This window comes from Oncorhynchus clarkii, chromosome 3, assembly GCF_045791955.1.
Source record: "Oncorhynchus clarkii lewisi isolate Uvic-CL-2024 chromosome 3, UVic_Ocla_1.0, whole genome shotgun sequence".
NCBI lineage: Eukaryota > Metazoa > Chordata > Actinopteri > Salmoniformes > Salmonidae > Oncorhynchus > Oncorhynchus clarkii.
The window spans coordinates 38,799,007-38,822,057 of NC_092149.1; the positions used below are offsets into that span (position 1 = coordinate 38,799,007).

At 43.4% G+C, this 23,051-nt stretch overlaps 1 protein-coding gene across 1 annotated transcript in view; it reads right to left on the reverse strand.

The window, feature by feature from the left end:
- LOC139385550 (PC3-like endoprotease variant B) overlaps positions 1–23,051 on the reverse strand; it is a 151,724-nt gene that overhangs the window by 107,465 nt on the left and 21,208 nt on the right. Inside the window, exons 6-7 of the mRNA XM_071130706.1 lie at positions 22,634–22,699; positions 12,804–12,909 (exon numbers count right to left, since the gene is read on the reverse strand). Coding sequence (XP_070986807.1) covers positions 12,804–12,909; positions 22,634–22,699 — 172 coding nt within the window. The remainder of the gene's footprint in view (positions 1–12,803; positions 12,910–22,633; positions 22,700–23,051) is intronic.

Here is a 23,051-nt window from a genome sequence, read left to right on the forward strand (position 1 = left end):
CGTATAACTCTCTTGAGGGTTAAGATAACTCTCAGTGAGTAAAGGATGTGAATGCTTTGCCTTTGTTTAGCGCTGCTGCTTGTTTAATGGGACTTTGCTAAGCATGCATAATCAAGAGCAGGTTGAGCGGTAGCTAGCGTTAGCAGTTGTGACGGCTGGTGGTGGTGGAGGGGCTAAGGCTAAGCTCTGGGGGGCTCTGGGCTGCTAGGCCCGTGATGGAGCACCACACAGCCCCAAACATCCATTCAGCACCCACACGCTCATTAATCCTGCCAAACTCCACTTGTTACCCGCACGCACAGGAAATCATGGGATAGGTAAACACGGAGCGGGCACCATCCATCACACACCCACCACGCACACACAAACACACACGCTGATAAACACAAATTCACACACACACACGCTGATAAACACTTATTGTATATAATCACATACACACAAATACTGAAACTCATTCAAACATGCACACAACTGCACACGCGTGCATGGTCGCTCACAAACACAACAATTATAGAGCCTCTCTAACTCAGAAGGACCACATTAGGTCTATTGGTTTGGGTAATTCACATCACAAACAGGGATCGTTTTTTTTTAAATGGGGTGTTGCCAAAGTAATGTTGACCTTGTATGATGGACATACTGTAGAGTGTCGATTAACATATAGATAGAGTATTATAATATTATATTGAAAATAGTATTCTCATAATGTACTTTGCTCAGAAATACTTCCAATGTTAATACTGGAAAGGTCTACTTGGTTCAGTAGAAAGATATATTGCCACAAGCCCTGGAAGAATCAATAGAATTTGACCTCAGTTTGCCCTCTGCTTGAATGGAGAAGTTATGGGACGGCGCAGGCCTTGACATTAGCTTATTTGATCTGTATTTTCCAAGACACAACAGCTGTCTCTGGCTACCCACTCTCTCTCTTTATCTCTCTCTCTCTCTTCCTTTCCTTGTCTCTCTCTCTCTCGCTCTCTCACAAAAACACAAACACACACACACACACAGATGATGACAAATGTTGTGCGGTGCTGCGGTGAGCCTCCTCTCTCTCTCTCTCTCTCTCTCTCACACACAAAAACACAAACACACACAGATGATGACAAATGTTGTGCGAGAACAGTTACACAGGACAATGGGTATGTACATTCGTAGAACAGATCTGTTATTTCTATATCTGACAATATAATTTACACTAGCCATCAGTACATAACATAAAATATCTATTTGACAAGGGGAATAATACCATTCACATGTATTCACTCAGCTAGGAAGGATTTTCACATAATGGACTCGAGCTTGTTTTGCTTTTTGTTTTACCATCCTGTGTTCAAAATGGCCACCCTTGCACAGGACAGATGACATATGCTCCCCTACCGCTACTCACATGCTAATAAACTCCATTACAAGGCCTGTAAAAAGGCAGCATGTCCACAAATCAGTCTCAGTCTCTCTCTCTCTCTCCCACAGCCCGTCTCTATTTCACTCAATCCCTATATCACAGCACACACACCCAGGGGGCTCCCCCACCCCCTGCACAGCATTAAATAAGATGCTAAACCTCTCTGAAACACACACACACCTCCCCCTCTCCCTCTGTCCTTTGTCTCGGCTCCCGTGCAGCTGCATGCAGTTGAGAAACTCATAATATTTACCCAGGGAAGCCATGGTCCAGTGACGGCACCTAGCCAGGGCATAGGTCAGAGGTCACAGAGTGGTCCGAGGGCGGTCAGTGGGGAGCAGGTTCAGGTGAACTGAGGTCAGGGTTGACTGGTCTGGGATCAGGTCAGACTGAGGCTACTGGCTGGCCAACAGGGTCACTCATATGTTAGTGTGATTTCCTCTTTGGTTATAACCTTAGTAATTGTGGGATTTAGAATAGAATCTGACACAGGATAATTTCTAACTACACCGCGCTGCACAGCCCAGCAGACAGATGGAGAGTACTACTGTGGCTATACCTGCCTCTCACCTCAACTCACAGCTCACAAACTATTATACAGCGGGGGCCGCGTACACTGTCAATCACGGGTAACCTCTCCGTCACTGAAAATCGCAGAAAATACGCACACGCACACACACCTACTTACACATCCACACAGCCCATCACACGCACACACATGCAACCACTTTCCCACCCGCACAGCCCTTCTCCTCAGTCTACTAGTACACACACACACACACACACACACACACACACACACACACACACACACACACACACACACACACACACACACACACACACACACACACACAAACACTCACACACAGAGCCCTGGCACACGGAGTGGCGATGCCATCAGGGAGTAGTAAAGCATTACCCTCTGTGTGGCTGGAGCCTCTCCAGAAATAGCCTCTGTAATGTATTCTCAGTGCGACCGTCGCTTTTGCACAATGGTGCCCTTAATAACACTCCATTTCTGTTGGCATAAATAAGGGCTGCATTTCCATCTTATTTCATGCAAATGAGCGCGGGGGCAGCCTAAACAAGTAGTGGGTATATACTGTTGTGTGCAGTAGTGGTGGTGTGAATGGGGGGAGGTTATGTAAGGTTACGTTCAGGCATTAACTCCACATTTTTAAGGTTAGGGTTAAGTTCAGGCATTAACTCCAAATGGTTAAGATAACAGTTAAGGTTTGGGATAGGCTTAAAACTAAAATATCAAAAACAACTTTCTATCACTGGATTCAAACTTTGGAATCAGAGGCAGATGCTTACGCCAATCTGCCATCCTCATCCACAGCACCCTAGCAAAACCGAAACCTACTTGAAGGTAACAGCGCTCACGGTTGCCCCTAGTGGCCGGGTTTCCACGTCGTCTCCCGACATCCTGAGACATGGATGGACGTTGAATTACTGACCTTTATCATAGGTGACCTGGCTGTGGAGAGACGCCACAATGTGCCAACGACAGACAGCGCTGCGGTGAGAGACATCGTCACATAACCCATACCTGCGCCACTACAGGGAGCAGCCACCAAACCCACATAGATCCTGGCTAATGTTTCTCTAGATACACACAAATACATACACAAGTCCCCGTGAGAGAGAGAGAAGCAAGTAGGCCTCTCAGCCACCATCTTACTCAATCCCAATGGCCCAATCCTTACGTTGTGGTTGGAAGTCTATTCTATATGTTGTGGTTGGAAGTTCATTCAGTGCAATGATAATGGAGGCTTGACCTTGAGACCAAAGCCGTGAGGCTGGCCACATGTCGTTCTGAAAATGCATTAATTTACTGTAGGGTGTTGTGAAAGACTGCCACACACACAACTACTACAGGCATATGGAGGTTGAGGTTCTATGTTGGGTGAGGTGGTTGTGGAGGTGGAGAAAAGGATGAGGGTGGATGAGGAGGAATAGAGGGAGAGGATAGGAGAGGAAAGGAAAAGAGCGGAAAGCCAAGGTTTACAAGGGGTGGATGGTACACTCTGGTTCCAAAATAGTTATTCAGCTGTTCCAGTAGGAGAACCCTTTTTGATTCCAGGGAGAACCCTTTTTGGTTCAACGTAAAAACCCTCTGAGGAAAGGGTCCAAAAGGCTTCTACCTGGAACCAAAAGGCTTCTAGCTAGAACCAAAAAGGGTTCTTCAAAGGGTTCTCTCCTATGAGGACAGCCAAAGAACAATTTTTTTCTAAGAGTGTAGTCAGATAAAACAGCTCGACTCTCTCTGAGGAAAGGTTCATGTCTCTCACTATCCCTTTCTCTAGCCCCCCCCCCCCCCCCCCCTTTATATCCCTCCCGCTCTCTCTCTTTCTGCAGTGGTTAAATCATAAATTGCCCATTCTATATCTGCATTTCCCTGTCTCTCCCTCGATCCCTTTTATTCTCCCCCCTTTCCATCACCCAGCATTTGCTTTTGCCCCCCCTCCCTCTATCTTACTTTTATAATCATTCTCTCTCTGTCCCCTCCTCTCTCCTATCCTCCCACTTTGTCCCCTCCCTGCATTCTCTTCTGTTATAATACTAGTAATCTCGCAAGCCATATTCAAAGTCTCGAGGGAACCAGGGATGTTACAGCAGATGAGTGTGGGTGGGTGGTGATGGAGAGCCTGTACAGTACGTAGAGAAGAGTGGTCACAGTGACCTTCTGACCTCCATGCCCTCTGAACCCTACTGAGACTACAGTATGTGTGGAACGGGATTTGGGTAAAGTGGGTGAGTGGGTGCGAGAGGAGTGTGAGAAGTGTAGAGGGTTGAGCAGTAGGTGTGGAGGAGGCCGCTCATAGCAAAATCCTCCGATCGCTGGGGGCACCACAGAACCAGCAACGCTCGGCAGAGGAGCCAGGGAGGGTCCCAGTAAACCAATACACACCACCGCCACCCACGTCATTTAGCTTTAGCACGTTCCCACGTCCCAGCTATAGAGAACAAAAAACATAAAGTGACCCTGCCACTGCCAGCGCTTTCTTTCTCCCCTCTCCACTCTCTCTCTCTCCCCCCATCACTCTCCGCCTCACTGTGTGAAATCAAATTTCCATGTGGCTCCAGTATCTGTTGCACAGCGAGGCGATTTATCAGGGATGCAAAGAGCATGCAAAAACAATCTTTATTACATCCATTTCCTGCTTGTCAGCCAGGATCATGTTGGCTGTTCATTAAAGGCGCGGTGCAGGTGAGGAGAATGCCTCCCGATGCCTTGATAGATTGTCTGCTCCCCCGCCGTGACAGCGGCTGGATGGATTGAACAGCGGGGGGTGATGTGGGGGTGGGGGGGCGGGGCTGGGGGGGGGGGGGGGGGGGATGAAGGGGGGAGGAAATGCGCTGACTACAGTCACTCCCCCTGTCAGAAAGATTTTTACAGTGTAATTTTATACCAAACAACTAGGCTACCCACATACACAAATCTCACACCTACAACACGAGCAATCATGCACTCACACACATGGAAGCAAGCGTGGATATACTATCTATGCACACGTACACACACACACACACACACACACACACACACACACACACACACACACACACACACACACACACACACACACACACACACACACACACACACACAGACGCACGCGTATACACACACACACACACATTTACAGGATGGGTTAAACTGAAGTCAAAAGCCAACTGACTGCACATACAAACACACACACTTAGAAATGACCACAAACACAAAGTGTTAAGATTTGTACCCTGTAACCATTTCCACTCGTGTCATTATCGGATATTGTTATGGAATCTCGGGTACTCAATAACTATTAAACAAAATGCTTGTATGTGGATATACTGTTTGTAAAAGGCTCATAGATAAAACACATTAAACAAATATCCCCTTGACATTAAATAACACAAACTAGGGTGCGATTAAAAATAAATCAAATGTGGAAAAATGGCTGTCTTTATTATTGCATCGCTGACAATTAACCAGCAGCACTACAGATGCATCATACTACTAATTCTTTAAGTCGACTAAATACTTTTATTTGGCCACCAAGGTGACCAAATAAATGCTTGTCATGTAAGTAATGTATACCTACTGTATATCACCTCAATTAGATAAGGCGGTATGGCAATACAATATACAGTGCTTCTACTTAAGCCTCTGTAAATGGTTTTATACCGTATCATGCCATGATGTTAGAAGGCGTTAATTGCTCCATGATACTTCGTAAGAGTCTGTGAATGCTAATAATGGTGTTATGTCTACTAGATCACTTTGGAATATTGGTCTCAAATACTGTACCTATGAAATACAAACAAACACCCACCTATACACAGGACCCTGGGACTAAACACCTCCCTCTGCAACTGGATCCTTGACTTCATGACGGAACGCCCCCAGGTGGTAAGGGTAGGTAGCAACACAGGGGCCCCTCAGGGGTGCGTGCTTAGTCCCCTCCTGTACTCCCTGTTCACTCATGACTGCACAGCTCGGCACGACTCCAACACCATCATTAAGTTTGCCGATGACACAACAGTGGTAGGCCTGATCACCGTCAACGACGAGACAGCCTATAGGGAGGAGGTCAGAGACCTGGCCATGTGGTGCCTGGACTACAACCTCTCCCTCAACGTGATCAAGACAAAGGAGATGATTGTGAACTACAGGAAAAGGAGAACCGAGCACGCCCCCATTCTCATCGATGGGGCTGTAGTGGAGCAAGTTGAGAGCTTCAAGTTCCTTGGTGTCCACATCACCATCAAACTAACATGGTCCAAGCACACCAAGACAGTCGTGAAGAGGGCACGACAAAACCTATTCCCACTCAGGTGACTGAAAAGATTTGGCATGGGTACTCAGATCCTCAAAAGGTTCTACAGCTGCACCATCCAGGTATTTTTCTTAAATCTGCATTGTTGGTTAAGGGCTTGTAAGGAAGCATTTCACTGTAAGGTCTACACCTATTGTATTCAGCGCATGTGACAAATACAATTTGATTTGATTTGAGATAGCATGTCACCTTTGTAGCCTTTCCCCATCCAACTGAGTTCCTATTGTCTCGGTTCCAATGACATGCAATGGCAGTGGTGTATGGTTTATATGGTAGGTAGGGAATGGATGTATGAGTGCATCAGGAGAGAGATGAACAGTGGCCAATCAGTGTTGATGGTGTGGTGACAGGGACACTCTGGGATGGTGGGGCATCGCCATTAGCTGATTAATCTGCCCAGCACTCCGGATCACATCTCATGATCATCATAATATTACTAAATGACTTCAGTAGATGTTGAAGTGCAATGCATTGGACGTGAAGAATTGTGTTTTTTGCATTTCATGAAGTTCGCTCTCCTTTCACGTGATTGACTAAGGACTTTTAGTTCCGTAGATCGTCAATATGATAATACTGTGTATTATAATAACAATATATAGGTAACATTGTGGGGAACTGGTATAGTACATCTTCTTTAGCCAAAGCTCAGAGTTCTATGACACTGAGTCGGTTGCTCGGCAACAACACAGCTGCAGGCACCATGCTGCCAGTCATAGGCCAGTCAATTCCTCCTTTGGTCGTCTTTCCTTCCAGTTCTCTTCTGCCAATGACTGGAACGCACTGCAAAAATCTCTGAAGCTGGAGACTCATATCTCCCTCACTAGCTTTAAGCACCAGCTGTCAGAGCAGCTCACAGATCACTGCATCTGTACATAGCCCATCTGTAAACAGCCCATCTATCTACCTACCTCATCCCCATACAGTATTTATTTATTTTTCTTGCTCCTTTGCACCCCAGTATCTCTACTTGCACATTCATCTTCTGCACATCTACCATTCCAGTGTTTAATTGCTATATTGTAATTACTTCGCCACCATGGCCTATAGAACTGGTAAGGCAATACACCTTAACTCGTTTATCTTACCTCATTTGCACTCACTGTATATAGACTTTTGTTTTCTTTTGTTCTACTGTCTTATTGACTATGTTTTGTTTTTTCCATGTGTAACTGTGTTGTTGTATGTGTCGAATTGCTATTCTTTATCTTGGCCAGGTCGCAGTTGCAAATGAGAACTTGTTCTCAATTGGCCTACCTGGTTAAATAAAGGTGAAATAAAAAATGTAAAAAATAATTAAAAATTAAAAATGACAAGGTAGCCAGACTACATACAGGATAAACACTGCAGTTAGCTACGCTAGGCTCGACACATTACATTTTTAACAACGCTTTTTTTCTGATAACTAGTTCATTGCATCCGCCGTGGAGCACAGTTTCATAATATGAGCATATTTCCCAGCTGCTTTCCATCGTTTTAAAGTAATCATGAAAAAAACAGGCCTTATGTTAGGGCATTTTTCACCCTGTCAGCTCCTATTAGTTCTATTGAGCACCACGGCACCAACTCACCTTCCGAATGTTCTATTCCCAGTTTATTGTTTTACGTCACAATGCTATTGTTGGCAATGAGACCTGCCCACGTTGTTTATAGTTTGAACGTAAACAACAGCAAAATATTACTCATGAAACTCTGAGGTCGTCCCATTGTTTCCTATAGGGGAAATACAGGTATGTTTGTCTATTTCGTCAAATATCTTGCAATGTGTATATGTAACAGTATAACTTTAGTCCCTCCCCTCACCGGGCTCGAACCAAGGACCCTCTGCACACATAGACAACTGACACCCACGAAGCATCGTTACCCATTGCTCCACAACAGCCACAGCCCTTGCAGAGCAAGGGGAACCACTACTTCAAGGTCTCAGAGCGAGTGACATCACCAATTGAAACACTATTAGCGCGCACCACCACTAACTAGCTAGCCATTTCACATCGGTTACACTCACCCCCCTTTTGACCTCCTCCGATTGAAACAATGTTAGCGCGCACCACCGCTAACTAGCTAGCCATTTCACATCGGTTACATACTGTACATTTGGATTTTTTCAAGTCAGACGCCATTTTAATCATGAGAATCTCCTCTTTCTAATTATGTAAGACAGCGAGGGCAGCGAGCTAAGTTGTCATCAAATGCTAGCCCCAAAATACTTTTTGCCCTTGGAACGCTGAGCTCCCCCCAATGTTTTCCTATGGAGAGGCATGCCGGTCTATTTCGCCAAATATCTCACAATGTGTATATTTAGATTTTTTAAAGTTTTGAATAAATTCCAGATCCGGCATACACTCTCCCTCCTGTCGTCTTGTCTTTCTTATACTTATACCCGAGTGGCGCAGTAGTCTAAGACACTGCACCTCAGTGCAAGAGGTGTCACTGCAGCACCAGGTTTGAATCTAAGCTGCATCACATCCGGCCGTGATTAGGAGTCCCATAGAGCGGCGCACAATTGGCCCAGCGTCGTCTGGGGTAGGTCGTCATTGTAAATAAGAATTTGTTCTTAACTGACTTGCCTAGTTAAATAAAGGTTAAATAAATAAAAAATACTCCACATTTGTGCTGACAGATCAACAGTTTCAAATTACTTTTCAGTATGTTCACAGAAAATCTGAAGTTGCCATACACAAGTGAAAAGTAGTCAGGGGGTTGCACATGGTGCACCAAGGTAAAACAACATCAGAATCATTGCGTGCATGACATGCTGCGTGCCAACCTGGTCTCATAGACTAGACGTAACATAGTTGAAGTAAATCCGGGACACTGAAATTAGTATGATATGTTACGTTTGCTGTATATATTTTTGATATTGCAAATGTGCATTATTGTTGCGTTACCATCTTTATTGCAAAAAGAAATACAAATGCGAACATCACTTTATTTAGCGACACATTATTTTGACAGAGGCAATGAACTGTCCATTGATCAGCACAGCAATTGATAAAACAGGAATACAGACAGACTCTATCTATCTGAGCTACTGTGTCCAACATGACATGTATTGCTAAAATAGAGGTTTAACTTCTCTAGGGTAGGGGGCAGCATTTAGAATTTTGGATGAAAAGCATGCCCAAATTAAACTACCTTCTACTCAGGCCCAGAAGATAGGATATGCATATAATTAGTAGATTTGGATAGAAAACACTCTAAAGTTTCCAAAACTGTTAAAATAATGTCTGTGAGTATAACAGAACTGATTTGGCAGGCAATAACCAGAGAAAAATCAAATCAAGAAGTAGGATTTTTTGTGTGTAGTTTTCTATTCAAATCCATTACAGTATCCATTGACTTAGGACTCAAATTGCAGTTCCCATACCTTCCACTAGATGTCAACAGTCTTTAGAAATTGTTTCAGGCTTGTATTCTGAAAAATTAGGGAGTAAGAGCAGTCTGAATGAGTGGACCCTGCCATGTCACAGAGCTTTTTCATGCTCGCAACCAGAGAGAGTGCCTTTCTTGTTTACCTTTTATATTGACAACGTTATTGTCCGGTTGAAATATTATTGATTATTTAGGCTAAAAACAACCTGCGGATTGAATATAAACATCGTTGGACATGTTTCTATGAACTTTACGGATACAATTTGGATTTTTTTGTCTGCCTGTTGTGACTGCGTTTGAGCCTGTGGATTACTGAAGAAAACGAGCGAACAAAACTGAGGTTTTCGGATATAAAGAGAGACTTTATCGAACAAAAGGAACATTTATTGAATAAATGAATGTCTTCTGAGTGCAAACATATGAAGATCATCAAAGGTAAGTGATTGTTTTATCTTTATTTCTGACTTGTGTAACTCTTCTACTTGGCTGGTTGCTGTTTGTAATAATTTGTCTGCTGGGGCTATGTTCTCAAATAATTGTAAGGTATGCTTTCACCATAAAGCATATTTGAAATCTGACACCGTGGTTGGATTCACAAGAAGTTAATATTTAAACCTATGTAAGATAGTTGTATCTTTTATGACTTTTTATAATGAGTATTTCTGTATTTGAATTTAGCGCTCTGCAATCTCACTGGACGTTGGCCAGGTGGGACGTTAGCGTCCCACATACCCTAGAGAGGTTAAGGAAATACAGGCATGCACCACATTACTACAATACAAAGCAGCTCAATCAAGCCTGATGGTCTTGTAAGTATAAAAGAAAAGCTTGCTTTCATTTAATTTCAAAAAAGCAGGTGAAGTTAGTGTAATGGAATAATGTCTTACTGTGGTGTGTGAAGAATCCAATATTTTACCTTGTATGAGGTACAAATCACATTATTGTAGAAGCACCTCCTCTAAGAGTATGAATTAGGATGTTTGAGAAGGTTTGAATCCTAAGCAAACTGCCTACACATAATTTGAAGTACAATGCCAACATAGCTACTGTAGTAGGTCAAAGCTGTGCGCTGGAAAACCTTGGTAGAGCATGGGTGGAATAGGCACTGTAGTGCACATGTGAATTATTTTTTTTTTGGGGCTTCAGACCAATGCCTATTCTCACTGTTTTTAATTAAATTCTGTCTAGGTTTAAGCCACTAAATATAAACATTTAGAATTAATCAAATGGTTTAAAGTTATGATTTTTTTCTTATTAGTAATTAATCCATGACATACAATATTGATATAAAGTATCATACTATTTTTTTAGTATAATGTTGCAGTATAAAACAATTATTAGTGGTTGAAACACACACTCAGACAAACACACACATGCACAAGCACACACACACACACACTCTCATTCAAGTAGCATATACCCAGATTGGAGGTGATGGGGTACATTTGATAGAACTCTGTGCAAGAATAGTCTCAGGCTCTGATTACATTACCTATAAAAGAGAAGGATGGAGATAGAGGAGGGAGGAATGGAGGGAAGGAGCAGAGGGGGTCACCCCCGCTATTAAAATCAATAAGCATTGATTCAAAGGTGGCTAAAGGTGATGTGTGTGTACATGATCCTTCAGGTCTCTGAGTCTGACTCTCAGACATACTAGAGACATAGGGAGAGAGGGGGGGGGGGGTAGAGAGAGACAGCGAGAGAGATAGAGAGGAGTGCATCTAGAGAAAGGTAAGATGATGGCTTGGCAGAAACAAAATAAAAGAAGGAAGGAAGGAAGGAATGAATACAGAGAAATAAAGAGCAGAGAGAGAAAAGAGAGAAAGATAGAGGGAGAATTCATGCTTGGTGGAATCAATACAGAGGTGGAACAGAGAACAATGGCCTCAGAGGAGAGGAGAGTCAGTGATGCAGGTCTAATACTCTCTCTCTCTCTCTCTCTCTCTCTCTCTCTCTCTCTCTCTCTCTCTCTCTCTCTCTCTCTCTCTGTCTCTCTCTCTCTCTCTCTCTCTCTCTTACCCCTTCTCTTCCTCTATTGTATTCTTTCATCCTCTCTCACTCTCTCTCCTTGTTCTTTTTCGTCCTCTCCATGCTTAATCTCTCTCCCTCTCTCTCTTTCTCTGTACCTGTATCCTTTTCTTTCGCCCTCTCTCACTCTCCCTCTCAGCATCCTGTTCTCTCTCTCTGTCTCTCCCTCTCTCTAGCCACCTCTCTCTCTCTCTTTCTCCGTCTCTCAGTATGCAGAGCAGATAGGAGTCGTCCGCCTACAGCAAACCTGCCATGACACGGAGCCACTTCCTCACGGAAAACAAATCTCACACGACACAATTCAGCTACACACATGCGCAAGCACACACACTGACATACAAGCATTCACACCCACACACACACCCACACACACACCCACACACACACCCACACACACACACACACACACACACACACACACACACACACACACACACACACACACACACACACACACACACACACACACACACACACACACACACACACACACACACACACACACACAGTCACTTCTCAATTTCTATCAGCACTTGAGTGTACCCAGGCCTTAATTAGTTCTTGATGAATGAGCCCATAAGATGCTGTTCTTTCATTTCCCTTGTTGCCAGATATACCACTAATCGTAGTGAAAAGTATCCTTATTGCGCTGCTGTGACTGAGAGGCGACCAGTACCAGCCACTCTGATTGGCTGGCTTGGCTAAATAACACCACTCCACTCCAACAGAAGAAGAGGAGGACGGGATAAGATACATACAATTTTTACACTGACTCCCTGACTTGCTCCTTCAGACTTTCTACACATCCTCTCAAATAAACGACTTACACTAAAAACAGATTTGGATGTCTAAATATACACATCTGAAACCGCTTGTATTAGTCCTTAGCTAATACAATAACGGTCATTTTTCCCAAACACCTTATTGTGTTAATGAAGGCAGAGGATCCACAGGAGAGGAGATTAGAATACAAAACAAATAAATAATGATGTTCATTAATACAGAAAACAAAATGCTCTTGTCTCTGCCTTGCATGGCTGAGCCACGTTCAGTAGGCAATGGCTGTGTAAGAGAGGCATGTTTGTTCTATGTTTTTCACTTCTATCTGTAACATCGTGCGCCGCTTAACGTGGCCCTGTCTTGTATTGTATTGGTCTTGACTTTACCGTCGTCGATGATGCTGACCACCACTCCGTTCCCTGTGATGTTCCTGCTCCACACTGGCATCACGTTCAGGTCAAAGTGACTGGAGCTGTATTGGCCATGGTTGAACTGTAGTAAAACACAGGCACATAGAGTAAAACACAGTCACAAACACACACGCACATCATATGTCACAAAGATAATAGCTATGTGACAAAACGTGTACACTCTTAGAGGAAAGATGACACCTAAAAGGGTTCTTCGGCTGTCCTCATAGCATAACCCTTTGAAGAACACTTTTTGGTGCCAGGTAGAAACCTTTTGGTTCCTGGAACCAAAATGTTTCTACTACTGTACTATCACATAACGAATCATATGTCCCTCAGTTATGGCCCTTTAAATCCACTTCTTACTCCCTCATCCGCTCACTCCCTCTCTTCTCTCACTCCTTAAGTCACTCACTCCTGTAGCGCTATTTACATCCATTCAGGTAGGGAAGCCTTTTCACCCTCTTCTGTTCAACACTCTGCCAACAAAAGGCATCACAGAACCTACCTTAGTGGCCACTGAATCTCATGCTAAGTAGAAGTTGAGAACCAAAGCGGGTTGACAAGATGAGGAGAAATGCAGTCAGTCAAAAGGGGGAATGTGTGTGTATTTTTGTGTTTGTGTGCATATGTGTGTGCGTGTCCGTCCATGTATGCGTGTGTGTTTTCCTCAGTGTGTGTGTGTGTGTGTGTAAGTGTGTACCAGAACGTCACAGACCCTTGACTAAACACAGTGCTGAAAAGGTTCAGGGTAGCGCTCGAGGGAGGCCCTACTCTCCGCACATCAAAACAGCCTCCATAACACACCCCGTGTGGCGAGGAGACAGAGTAGAGAGAGCCAGGAGCAGAACTACCCATAATCCTCTCTGCTCCCCACAACCAGCACACAGCGCACCGTTCAGTCACACACACACACACAAACACCGTAAACCCACACGGGCACAAAACAAACAAGAGCCTTCCCCAAAATGTCAAACCCCTCACATGCACAAAGACAATTTGATATTTAAAGTGAGTGTTTTGAGAGGTTTCTATTCTGTTGTTGTTCTCCAGAATGAAGAGAGAGGGGAAGAGAGAGAAAGACAGAGAAGAAGAGTGGAGAGAGGGAAAATAAAGCAAGGAGAAGAGAAAAAAGGGAGAAACGGCGAGAGAGAGAGAAAGAGAGGTAAAGAGCGAAAGTTAATGAGCGAGGGGGGGAGGTGGAATGAGGAGAGGAGAAAAAATGGGGAAGAGAGCAAAAAAGAGATGTAGAGAGTGAGGGAGAGCAGCTCAGATGAGTCTAACTAAACACAATAGATAAATAGTGCTCTGTGGGAGGGGGGGGGGGGGGTGGCGCCAGGGGAGCAGCGCTGCTTTGTAGTGGGAGAAGAAAAGGCCTGCCAGATGAATGGAGCCAGCGTCCACCAGAACAGGCCTGGCCCTAGGGAATCCACCAGCACACTGGGGGGACGGCGCTGAGCATACGGGCGGATGGATACACACACACAGAAATAAGTGCACACACACTTTCACGCATACAGAAAAACCCACATACACGCACACAAGTAGCCTACATACACACCCACACCCATATACACAGTGGCAACCCGTCATTCAGGGCAGGTGGGGGAGAACCCCACCTTTTTTGAGCCCCACATTTTCGGCAGAAAAAAAACATGTTTTTGCCTGTTTGCATGTTATTTTGGCATTAATACGTGTCACATATCAGTTTGCTAACAATGTAAAAAATATATATATATCATTGATTTAATAAAGCCTCATACAAACATGGTCTCTTTTTTTTTGTTTTCTTGAGTAAGGCAGCTCCAAAATGCAGGTGTATGCTCAGTGCTTTCTGTGGCGGTGGGGCAAGCCAAAAGAAAATACGGAGCACTGCGCCGTGATTGGCTCAGTGTTCTGTCACTCATGGGGACACTACGTCACTGCCAAGTCTAAGGGTAGAGTTACATTAGAAGTACCCATCCAAGAAGGCTCCATGTAATTGGCAACAGATAGAATGACGTCAAATCACATTATATGTACATTAGCTTTTAATGGACTGATCATGTCAACATCATACTTGAAAAATCTAGCAGTCATCATCATGAATCAAGTCGACAATCTACTGATAAATCCTTTTTAATCCTTGTCATTTGAAGAGAAATAATGAAGAGAAATTGTACATAAAATGTATCGGTGCTCATCGGACATTGGACATAAACATCACACAACAAGTTGGAAATTAAATTCAACAATGAGTGGTTTGGAACGAATCTGTGACCGTGGCTAACTGCAAGCATTGCAAAGCAATCACTAGACTGCTATTCAGTGGAGTGGCTGTGTGGTCCCAAATCTAGGATTCAGGGGCTATTTTCTAAACTTAAAATGATAAACATTCAACATTGGCCATGCTGTCAACGAAGCATGATTTGTGCCGCGTTCAAAACAGCTGTTAACTCGGAACTGCGAAAACTTGACTTCAGTGAGATTAAGACAACTGGGAAGTCGGGAATAAATGAGCTCCGACTGGGAAAATGTGTTTTTGAATGGTCGTCCAACTCAGAATTGTAATTCCAGCCTCTTTCTAGACTAGAGCTACGACCTGAAGATCAATGACGTCATCATGATCAACCTTGTTTTCTTTCAGAGCTCCCAGTTGTTTTTAAAGCACCATAAATCCAGAGAATGCTAGACTTTGATGACAAAAGGACGCCACCTTCCTGTTCAAGTGAGCACAGCACAACAAGGTGAGTCCTAAAATGTATTGTATGCTGCTGCAAAAATGGTGTAATATGCCAGGGAGTTATGTGTACTGTAGCTAAGAAAGTAATACTAAGTGCATGTTGTCTAGTAAGATGTTAGTAGCCCATGTGCCTCACCCTAATAATTTGGTATATTTCCCCCTCTTAATTTTGTCTACTGTTCCGATTTAATGGTGCACATGTAGCTTATAATCTGTTTTAGAGAAATGTAATCATCAAATATTGTTAGAGCTTTTATTGTCTGCTTATATGCCCCCTTTATTTTTCCTACGGTTCTGACTTGGTGTACAGGGAGAACACTGTAAGAACAGCCCATGTTCTAAATTCTGTCACTGTACATTTCAAAGTGCTAAACAAATAGATATATTGACTACGTTCATCCTAGCTCGCTCATTAATGTCTTAATCGAAATTATGAATTGCCTCTTATCTGTTTGTTGTCCCCTTATGCCATAGTTTGCACATCTCAATTGTCAGTAGAAACCACATTTGTTTAAGCAAGGCAGCCATGTCATCTATGTTTTTTTAAAGGCAGAAAATTAGGCTGAATTAACTGTTTTGCTGCCAGAAAAGGCTCCGCTGATAGCCAGGTGTAGCTGTGGTAAGATGTTGGGACAGCTTTATGTAGGCCCTAACAGTTTGTGGGCACCGTTTGTCACCATTTTTCCCCACCAAGATTCACATGCTAAAATCACCACTGCATATACACATGCACGCACAAGCACACACACACAAAATGCACATGCGCAGATACACTTCCACTCACGCCCAAACAAACATTTCACACACAAATACACAACTTCCAGAGAGAACAACATTGACAGAACAACACTGGATACGCAGGAGCGTAGAATATACTGTATGCGTGTTACAAGTGCATGTGACACTGTCAGGATACCAATCATAGACGTAGACCAACTGTGAGTGAGTAGACAAACACACACTATGAGATCAGATACAGTAGAGTTAAACACACACACCATATCCGGTCCTGGCAGGCTGCCAACCCTGGGCAGATTACTAACACTCAATCAATATCCATGTCCACTAGAGGCTGATTAAACAGAACGGATAAAAAGAGAGGGAGAGAGAGAGGAAAGAGAGAGAGAGAGAAAGAGAGAGAGAAATATGGAGAGAACAAAAAGGGGGAGAGAGAGGAATACACACAGAGCTAAACTCAGCAGAAAAAAGAAAAGTAAAAAGAAAAAAAAGAAAAAAAATAAGAAAAAAAGAAACGTCCTCTCACTGTCAACTGCATTTATTTTCAGCAAACTTAACATGTGTAAGTATTTGTATGAACATAACAAGATTCATGAACTGAGGCATAAACTGAACAAGTTCCACAGACATGTGACTAACAGAAATGGAATAATGTGTCCCTGAACAAAGGGGGGGTCAAAATCAAAAGTAACATTCAGTATCTGGTGTGGCCACCAGCTGCATTAACTTCTTATGGCTGCAGGGGCAGTACTGAGTAGCTTGGATGAAAAGGTTCCTAGAGGTGCCCAGAGTAAACTGCCTGCTCAGTCCCAGTTGCTAATATATGAATATTATTAGTAGTATTGGATAGAAAACACTCTGAAGTTTCTAAAACTGTTTGAATGATGTCTGTCAGTATAACAGAACTCATATGGCAGGCAAAAACCTGAGAAGAAATCCAAACAGGAAGTGGGAAATCTGAGGTTGGTCGATTTTCAACCTAGCCCTTGAATACACAGTGGGATATTGGTTATGTTGCACTTCCTAAGGTTTCCACTAGATGTCAACCATCTTTAGAAACTTGTTTGAGGATTCTACTGTGAAGTGGGACCGAATGAGAGAGGAATGAGTCAGAGGTCTGCCAGCAGTCATGGGCTGGTTATGCACATTTCACATGAGAGGGAGCTGCGTTCCTTTGCTTTTCTGAAGACAAAGGAATTCTCTGTTTGGAATATTATTGAAGTTTTATGTTAAAAACATACTAAAGATTGATTCCATACATCGTTTGACATGTTTCTATGGACAGTAACTGAACTTTTTGACATTTCTTCTGCAACTAGGGAACGCACTTCATGACTTAGGATTTGTTTACAAAACGTGCTAACAAAAGTAGCTCTTTGGACTTCAATGATGGACATTATCGAACAAATCAAACATCTAATGTGGAACTGGGATTCCTGGGAGTGCATTCTGATGAAGATCATCAAAGGTAAGTGAATATTTATAATGTTATTTCTGATTTCTGTTGACTCCAACATGGCGGATATATCTTTGTTTTCTGAGCGCCGTTCACAGATTATCATGGTTTGCTTCTTCCGTAAAGCTTTTTTTAAATCTGACACAGTGGTTGCATTAAGGAGAAGTGTATCTATATTTCCATGACTAACAATTGTATTTTCATCGACATTTATAATGAGTATTTCTGTAAAATTATGTGGCTCTCTGCAATATCACCGGATGTTTTTGGAACTAGTGAACATAACGCGCCAATGTATACTGAGGTTTTTTAAATATAAATATGAACTTTATCGAACAAAACATACATGTATTGTGTAACATGAAGTCCTATGAGTGTCATCTGATGAAGATCATCAAAGGTTAGTGATTAATTTTATCTCTATTTGTGCTTTTTGTGACTCCTCTCTTTGGCTGGAAAATGGCTGTGTTTTTCTGTGGCTCTGAAATAACATAATCGTTTGTGATGCTTTTGCTATAAAGCCTATTTGAAATTGGACACTTTGGTGGGATTAACAACAAGATTACATTTAAAATGGTATAAGATGTATGTTTGAGGAATTTTAATTATGAGATTTCTGTTGTTTGAATTTGGCGCTCTGCACTTTCACTGGCTGTTGTCATATCAATCCCGTTAACAGGATTGCAACCCTAAGAAGTTTAAGTACTGCAGTGCATCTCCTCCAAATGGACTGCACCATATTTGCCAGTTCTTGCTGTGTGATGTTACCTCACCCTTCCACCAAGGCACCTGCATGTTCCCGGATATTTCTGGGGGGAATGGCCCTAACCCTCACCCTCCGATCGAACAGGCCCCAGACGTGCTCAATGGGATTTAAATAAACCACAGAATGAGCCGTATGGCTGGTGGCATTGTCATGATGGAGAGTCATGTCAGGATGAGCCTGCAGGAAGGGTACCACACGAGGGAGGAGGATGTCTTCCCTGTAACACACAGTGTTGAGATTGCCTGCAATGACAACAAGCTCAGTCCAATGATGCTGTGACACCCCGCCCCAGACCATGACAGACCCTCCACCTCCAAATCAATCCTTCTCCAAAGTACAGGCCTCGGTGTAACACTCATTCCTTTGATGATAAACGCGAATCCGACCATCACCCCTGGTGAGACAAAACCGTGACTCGTCAGTGAAGAGCACTTTTTGCCAGTCCTGTCTGGTCCAGTGACGCCCATAGGCGATGTTGTTGCTGGTGATGTCTGGTGAGCACCTGCCTTACAACAGGCCTACAAGCCCTCAGTCCAGGCTCTCTCAGCCTATTGCGGACAGTCTGAGCACTGATGGAGGGATTGTGCGTTCCTGATGTAACTCGGGCAGTTGTTGTTGCCATGATGTACCTGTCCCGCAGGTGTGATGTTCGGATATACCGATCCTGTGCAGGTGTTGTTACACGTGGTCTGCCACTGCGAGGACGATCAGCTGTCCATCCTGTCTCCCTGTAGCGCTGTCTTAGACGTCTCACAGTACGGACATTGCAATTTATTGCCCTGGCCACATCTGTAGTCCTCATGCCTCCTTGCAGCATGCCTAAGGCACGTTCACGCAGATGAGCAGGGACCCTGGGCATCTTTCTTTTGGTGTTTTTCAGAGTCAGTAGAAAGGCCTCTTTAGTGTCCTAAGTTTTCATAACTGTGGCCTTAATTGCCTACCGTCTGTAAGCTGTTAGTGTCTTAACGACCGTTCCACAGGTGCATGTTCATTAATTGTTTATGGTTCATTGAACAAGCATGGGAAACAGTGTTTAAACCCTTTACGATGAAGATATGTGAAGTTATTTGAATTTTTACGAACTATCTTTGAAAGACAGGGTCCTGAAAAAGGGAGATTTATTTTTTTGCTGAGTTTATATACTGTATAATACATTTTAGGTCAGGATAAACCTCTCTAGCCTGACCGTATGAAACCTGGAATTCCCTCACATCCAACAGAGAAAAGTAATTATTCCACTCTCACTATTCTTTCTTTCTTTGTCTCTCTCCCTACCCTCCATCTTCCCCTGAGAACTGACCTGTCAGTCATTCATTGCCCTGGTTCATCAGAACTGGGGACATAGCCCACTCCTCAGCCACAGGGCTCTGTCAGATTAGCAGTTTAGTGTTTTTAGTCATCAATCGTGTTCTGGAGGCAGGTCTGCAGAGTGATCACGAGCTGGCACAGCCACAAAGTCATAAAAACAGGATTTTTAACCTAACCGTAACCTTAACCTTAAACAGACTGTTAACCCTAATGCCTAACCCTAACCTTAAATTAAAGCTGCAATATGTCACTTTTTGAGCGACCCGACAAAATTCATATAGAAATGTGAGTTATAGATATGTCACTCTCATTGAAAACAAGTCTAAGAAGAGATAGATCTGTTCTATGTATGCTATTTCTATGCTTCCCATTCTTAAATGTGTTTTTTGTGTCTTTTACTTTCAGTTTTGTACACTAGCTTCAACCAGCTGAAAATACAATATTTTTGGTTATTGAAAATATATTTCACAGCGGTTTAGATGGTACAATGATTCTCTACACTCTGAGTGGTTGTTTTGTAATATAAACTGAAATTGACAAATTATAAAAATTTTAGCAACCAGGAAATGGCGGAGCGATTTCTGCATATTGCATCTTTTTTTAAACTTATTTTTTTTTGTTTTACCCCCTTTTCTCCCCAATTTCGTGGTATCCAATTGTTTAGTAGTTACTATCTTGTCTCATCGCTACAACTTCCGTACGGGCTCGGGAGAGGCGAAGGTCGAGAAACACAACCCAACCAAGCCGCACTGCTTCTTAACACAGCGCGCATCCAACCCGGAAGCCAGCCGCACCAATGTGTCGGAGGAAACACCGTGCACCTGGCGACTTGGTTAGCGTGCATTGCGCCCAGCCCGCCACAGGAGTCGCTAGTGCGCGATGAGACAAGGATATCCCTACCTGCCAAACCCTCCCCTAACCCGGACAACCCTAGGCCAATTGTGCGTCGCCCCATGGACCTCCTGGTCACGGCCGGCTGCGACAGAGCCTGGGCTCGAACCCAGAGTCTCTGGTGGCAGCATATTGCATCTTTAAGACCAAAAACCACATAAAAAATAAAAAGTACAATATAGGCAATTTTTACTCTGCTGCTTGCCGATATAGCGGAAATCACTCAGTTCTGCCTCCAGGCCAAGATTCATGACAATAAACGTCAACCTGTGTCAGATTACACACTCACATGTCAATCAAATCTCAGGTGTAGGTGTAGGGTTGTGGAGTAAATTATTACATGTATTGAGTTACATGAAATCTGATTACAGAAAACTTTGACTGCAAACTGAATTTTGAAAAACTAGATGATTAACTGTTGGATTACTTTTAAATTGAGAAAGGAAAAAGGTGCAAGTTAAAGTTTGTTCCACCTGAGCGAGTCAAACCACAAGTCAGAGACCACTATGATGACAAACTAAATGCGTTTTATGGATAGTTTTTGTCTTCTTCTAATGCCTCATATGGGGAAAGTAATCCAGAAGTAATCAGATTACGTTACAGAGTTTGGGTTATCCAAAAATTACCATAGTGATTATAATTTTGGACAGGTAACTAGTAACTGTAATGGATTACATTTAGAAATGAACCTACCCAACCCTGCTTAGGTGTGTGTGTAGTTGTTTGTCTGGACATGTTAATATCTGTATGACACACTACATGGTCAAAAGTATGTGGACACCCCTTCAAATGACTGGATTCAGCTATTTCAGCCACACCCGTTGCTGACAGGGGTATAAAAACAAGCACACAGCTATGCAATCTCCATAGACAAACATTGGCAGTAGAATGTCCCATACTCAAGAGCTCAGTGACTTTCAACGTGGCACTGTCATAGGAAGCCACCTTTCCAACATGTCAGTTCGTAAAAATTGTCTGTCCTCTGTTTCAACACTCACTACTGAGTTCCAATCTGCCTCTTGAAACAACGTCAGCACAAGAGCTGCTCATCGGGAGCTTCATGAAATATGTTTCCATGGCCGAGCAGCTGACACAAGCCTAAGATCACCATGTGCAATACCAAGCGTTGGCTGGAGTGGAGTAAAGCTCACCGCCATTGGACTATGGAGCAGTGGAAATGCTTTCTCTGGAGTAAACATCTGGCAGTCCGACGGACGAATCTGGGTTTGTCGGATGCCAGGAGAATACTACCTGCCCGACTGCATAATGGTGCATGACTGCAATAATGGTCTTGGCATGTTTTTCATGGATCGGGCTAGGCCCCTTAGTTCCAGTTAAGGGAAATCTTAACACTACAGAATACAATGACATTCTAGACGATTCTGTGCTTCCAACTTTGTGGCAACAGTTTGGGGAAGGCTCTTTCGTATTTTAGCATGACAATGTACACAAAACGAGGTCCATACAGAAATGGTTTGTTGCGATTGGTTTGGAAAAACTTGACTGGCCTGCACAGAGCCCTGACCTCAACCCCATTGAACACCTTTGGGATGAATTGGAATGCCGACTGCCTAATCGCCCAACATCAATGCCCGACCTCACTAATGCTCTCGTGGCTGAATGGAAGCAAGTCCCCGCATAAATGTTCCAACATCTAGTGGAAAGCCTTCCCAGAAGAGTGGAGGCTGTTATAGCAGCAAAGGGGGGAGCAACTCTATATTAATGCCCATGATTTTGGAATGAGATGTTCGACGAGCAGATGTCCACATACTTTTGGCTATGTAGTGTATTTGTGTGTGCAAGTGTGTTTGTATGTATGTGTGTGTTTCACTACATCAACTATACTACACTTCCCAGGCCTCTTGCTGTTCACAGACACACACAGGCACACTAGCACACTAGCACACAATCTGGGAGAGACCCACCAGTTCCCACTGCATGGGCCAGAGAGGGTCGTTGAAGGTCAGGGAAGGACTCAGTTGGTCTCCAGTCTTCAAAGAGTCCTGTCGATGGCTGGGTAACTGACTCTGCTGCTCCTGCAAACCTGACAGACAGACAGACAGACAGACAGACAGACAGGAACATATGAGACGTGGGTATGAGTACACTACAATATAGTGTTAGCCTGTGAGTGAGCTAGCACGCAAGCATTTCATTGCACCTTTTATACATGCTCTAAACTGTTTACTGGAGTTTTTTAAATCCTTTGTAATGGGGATATGTCCTTATTTCAGCCATTGTGTGTGTGTGTGTGTGTGTGTGTGTGTGTGTGTATGTGTGTGTATGAATAAGTGCGTGTAATTGTTTTGGTGTATTTGTTTTGGTGTGTGCGTGTGTATGCGC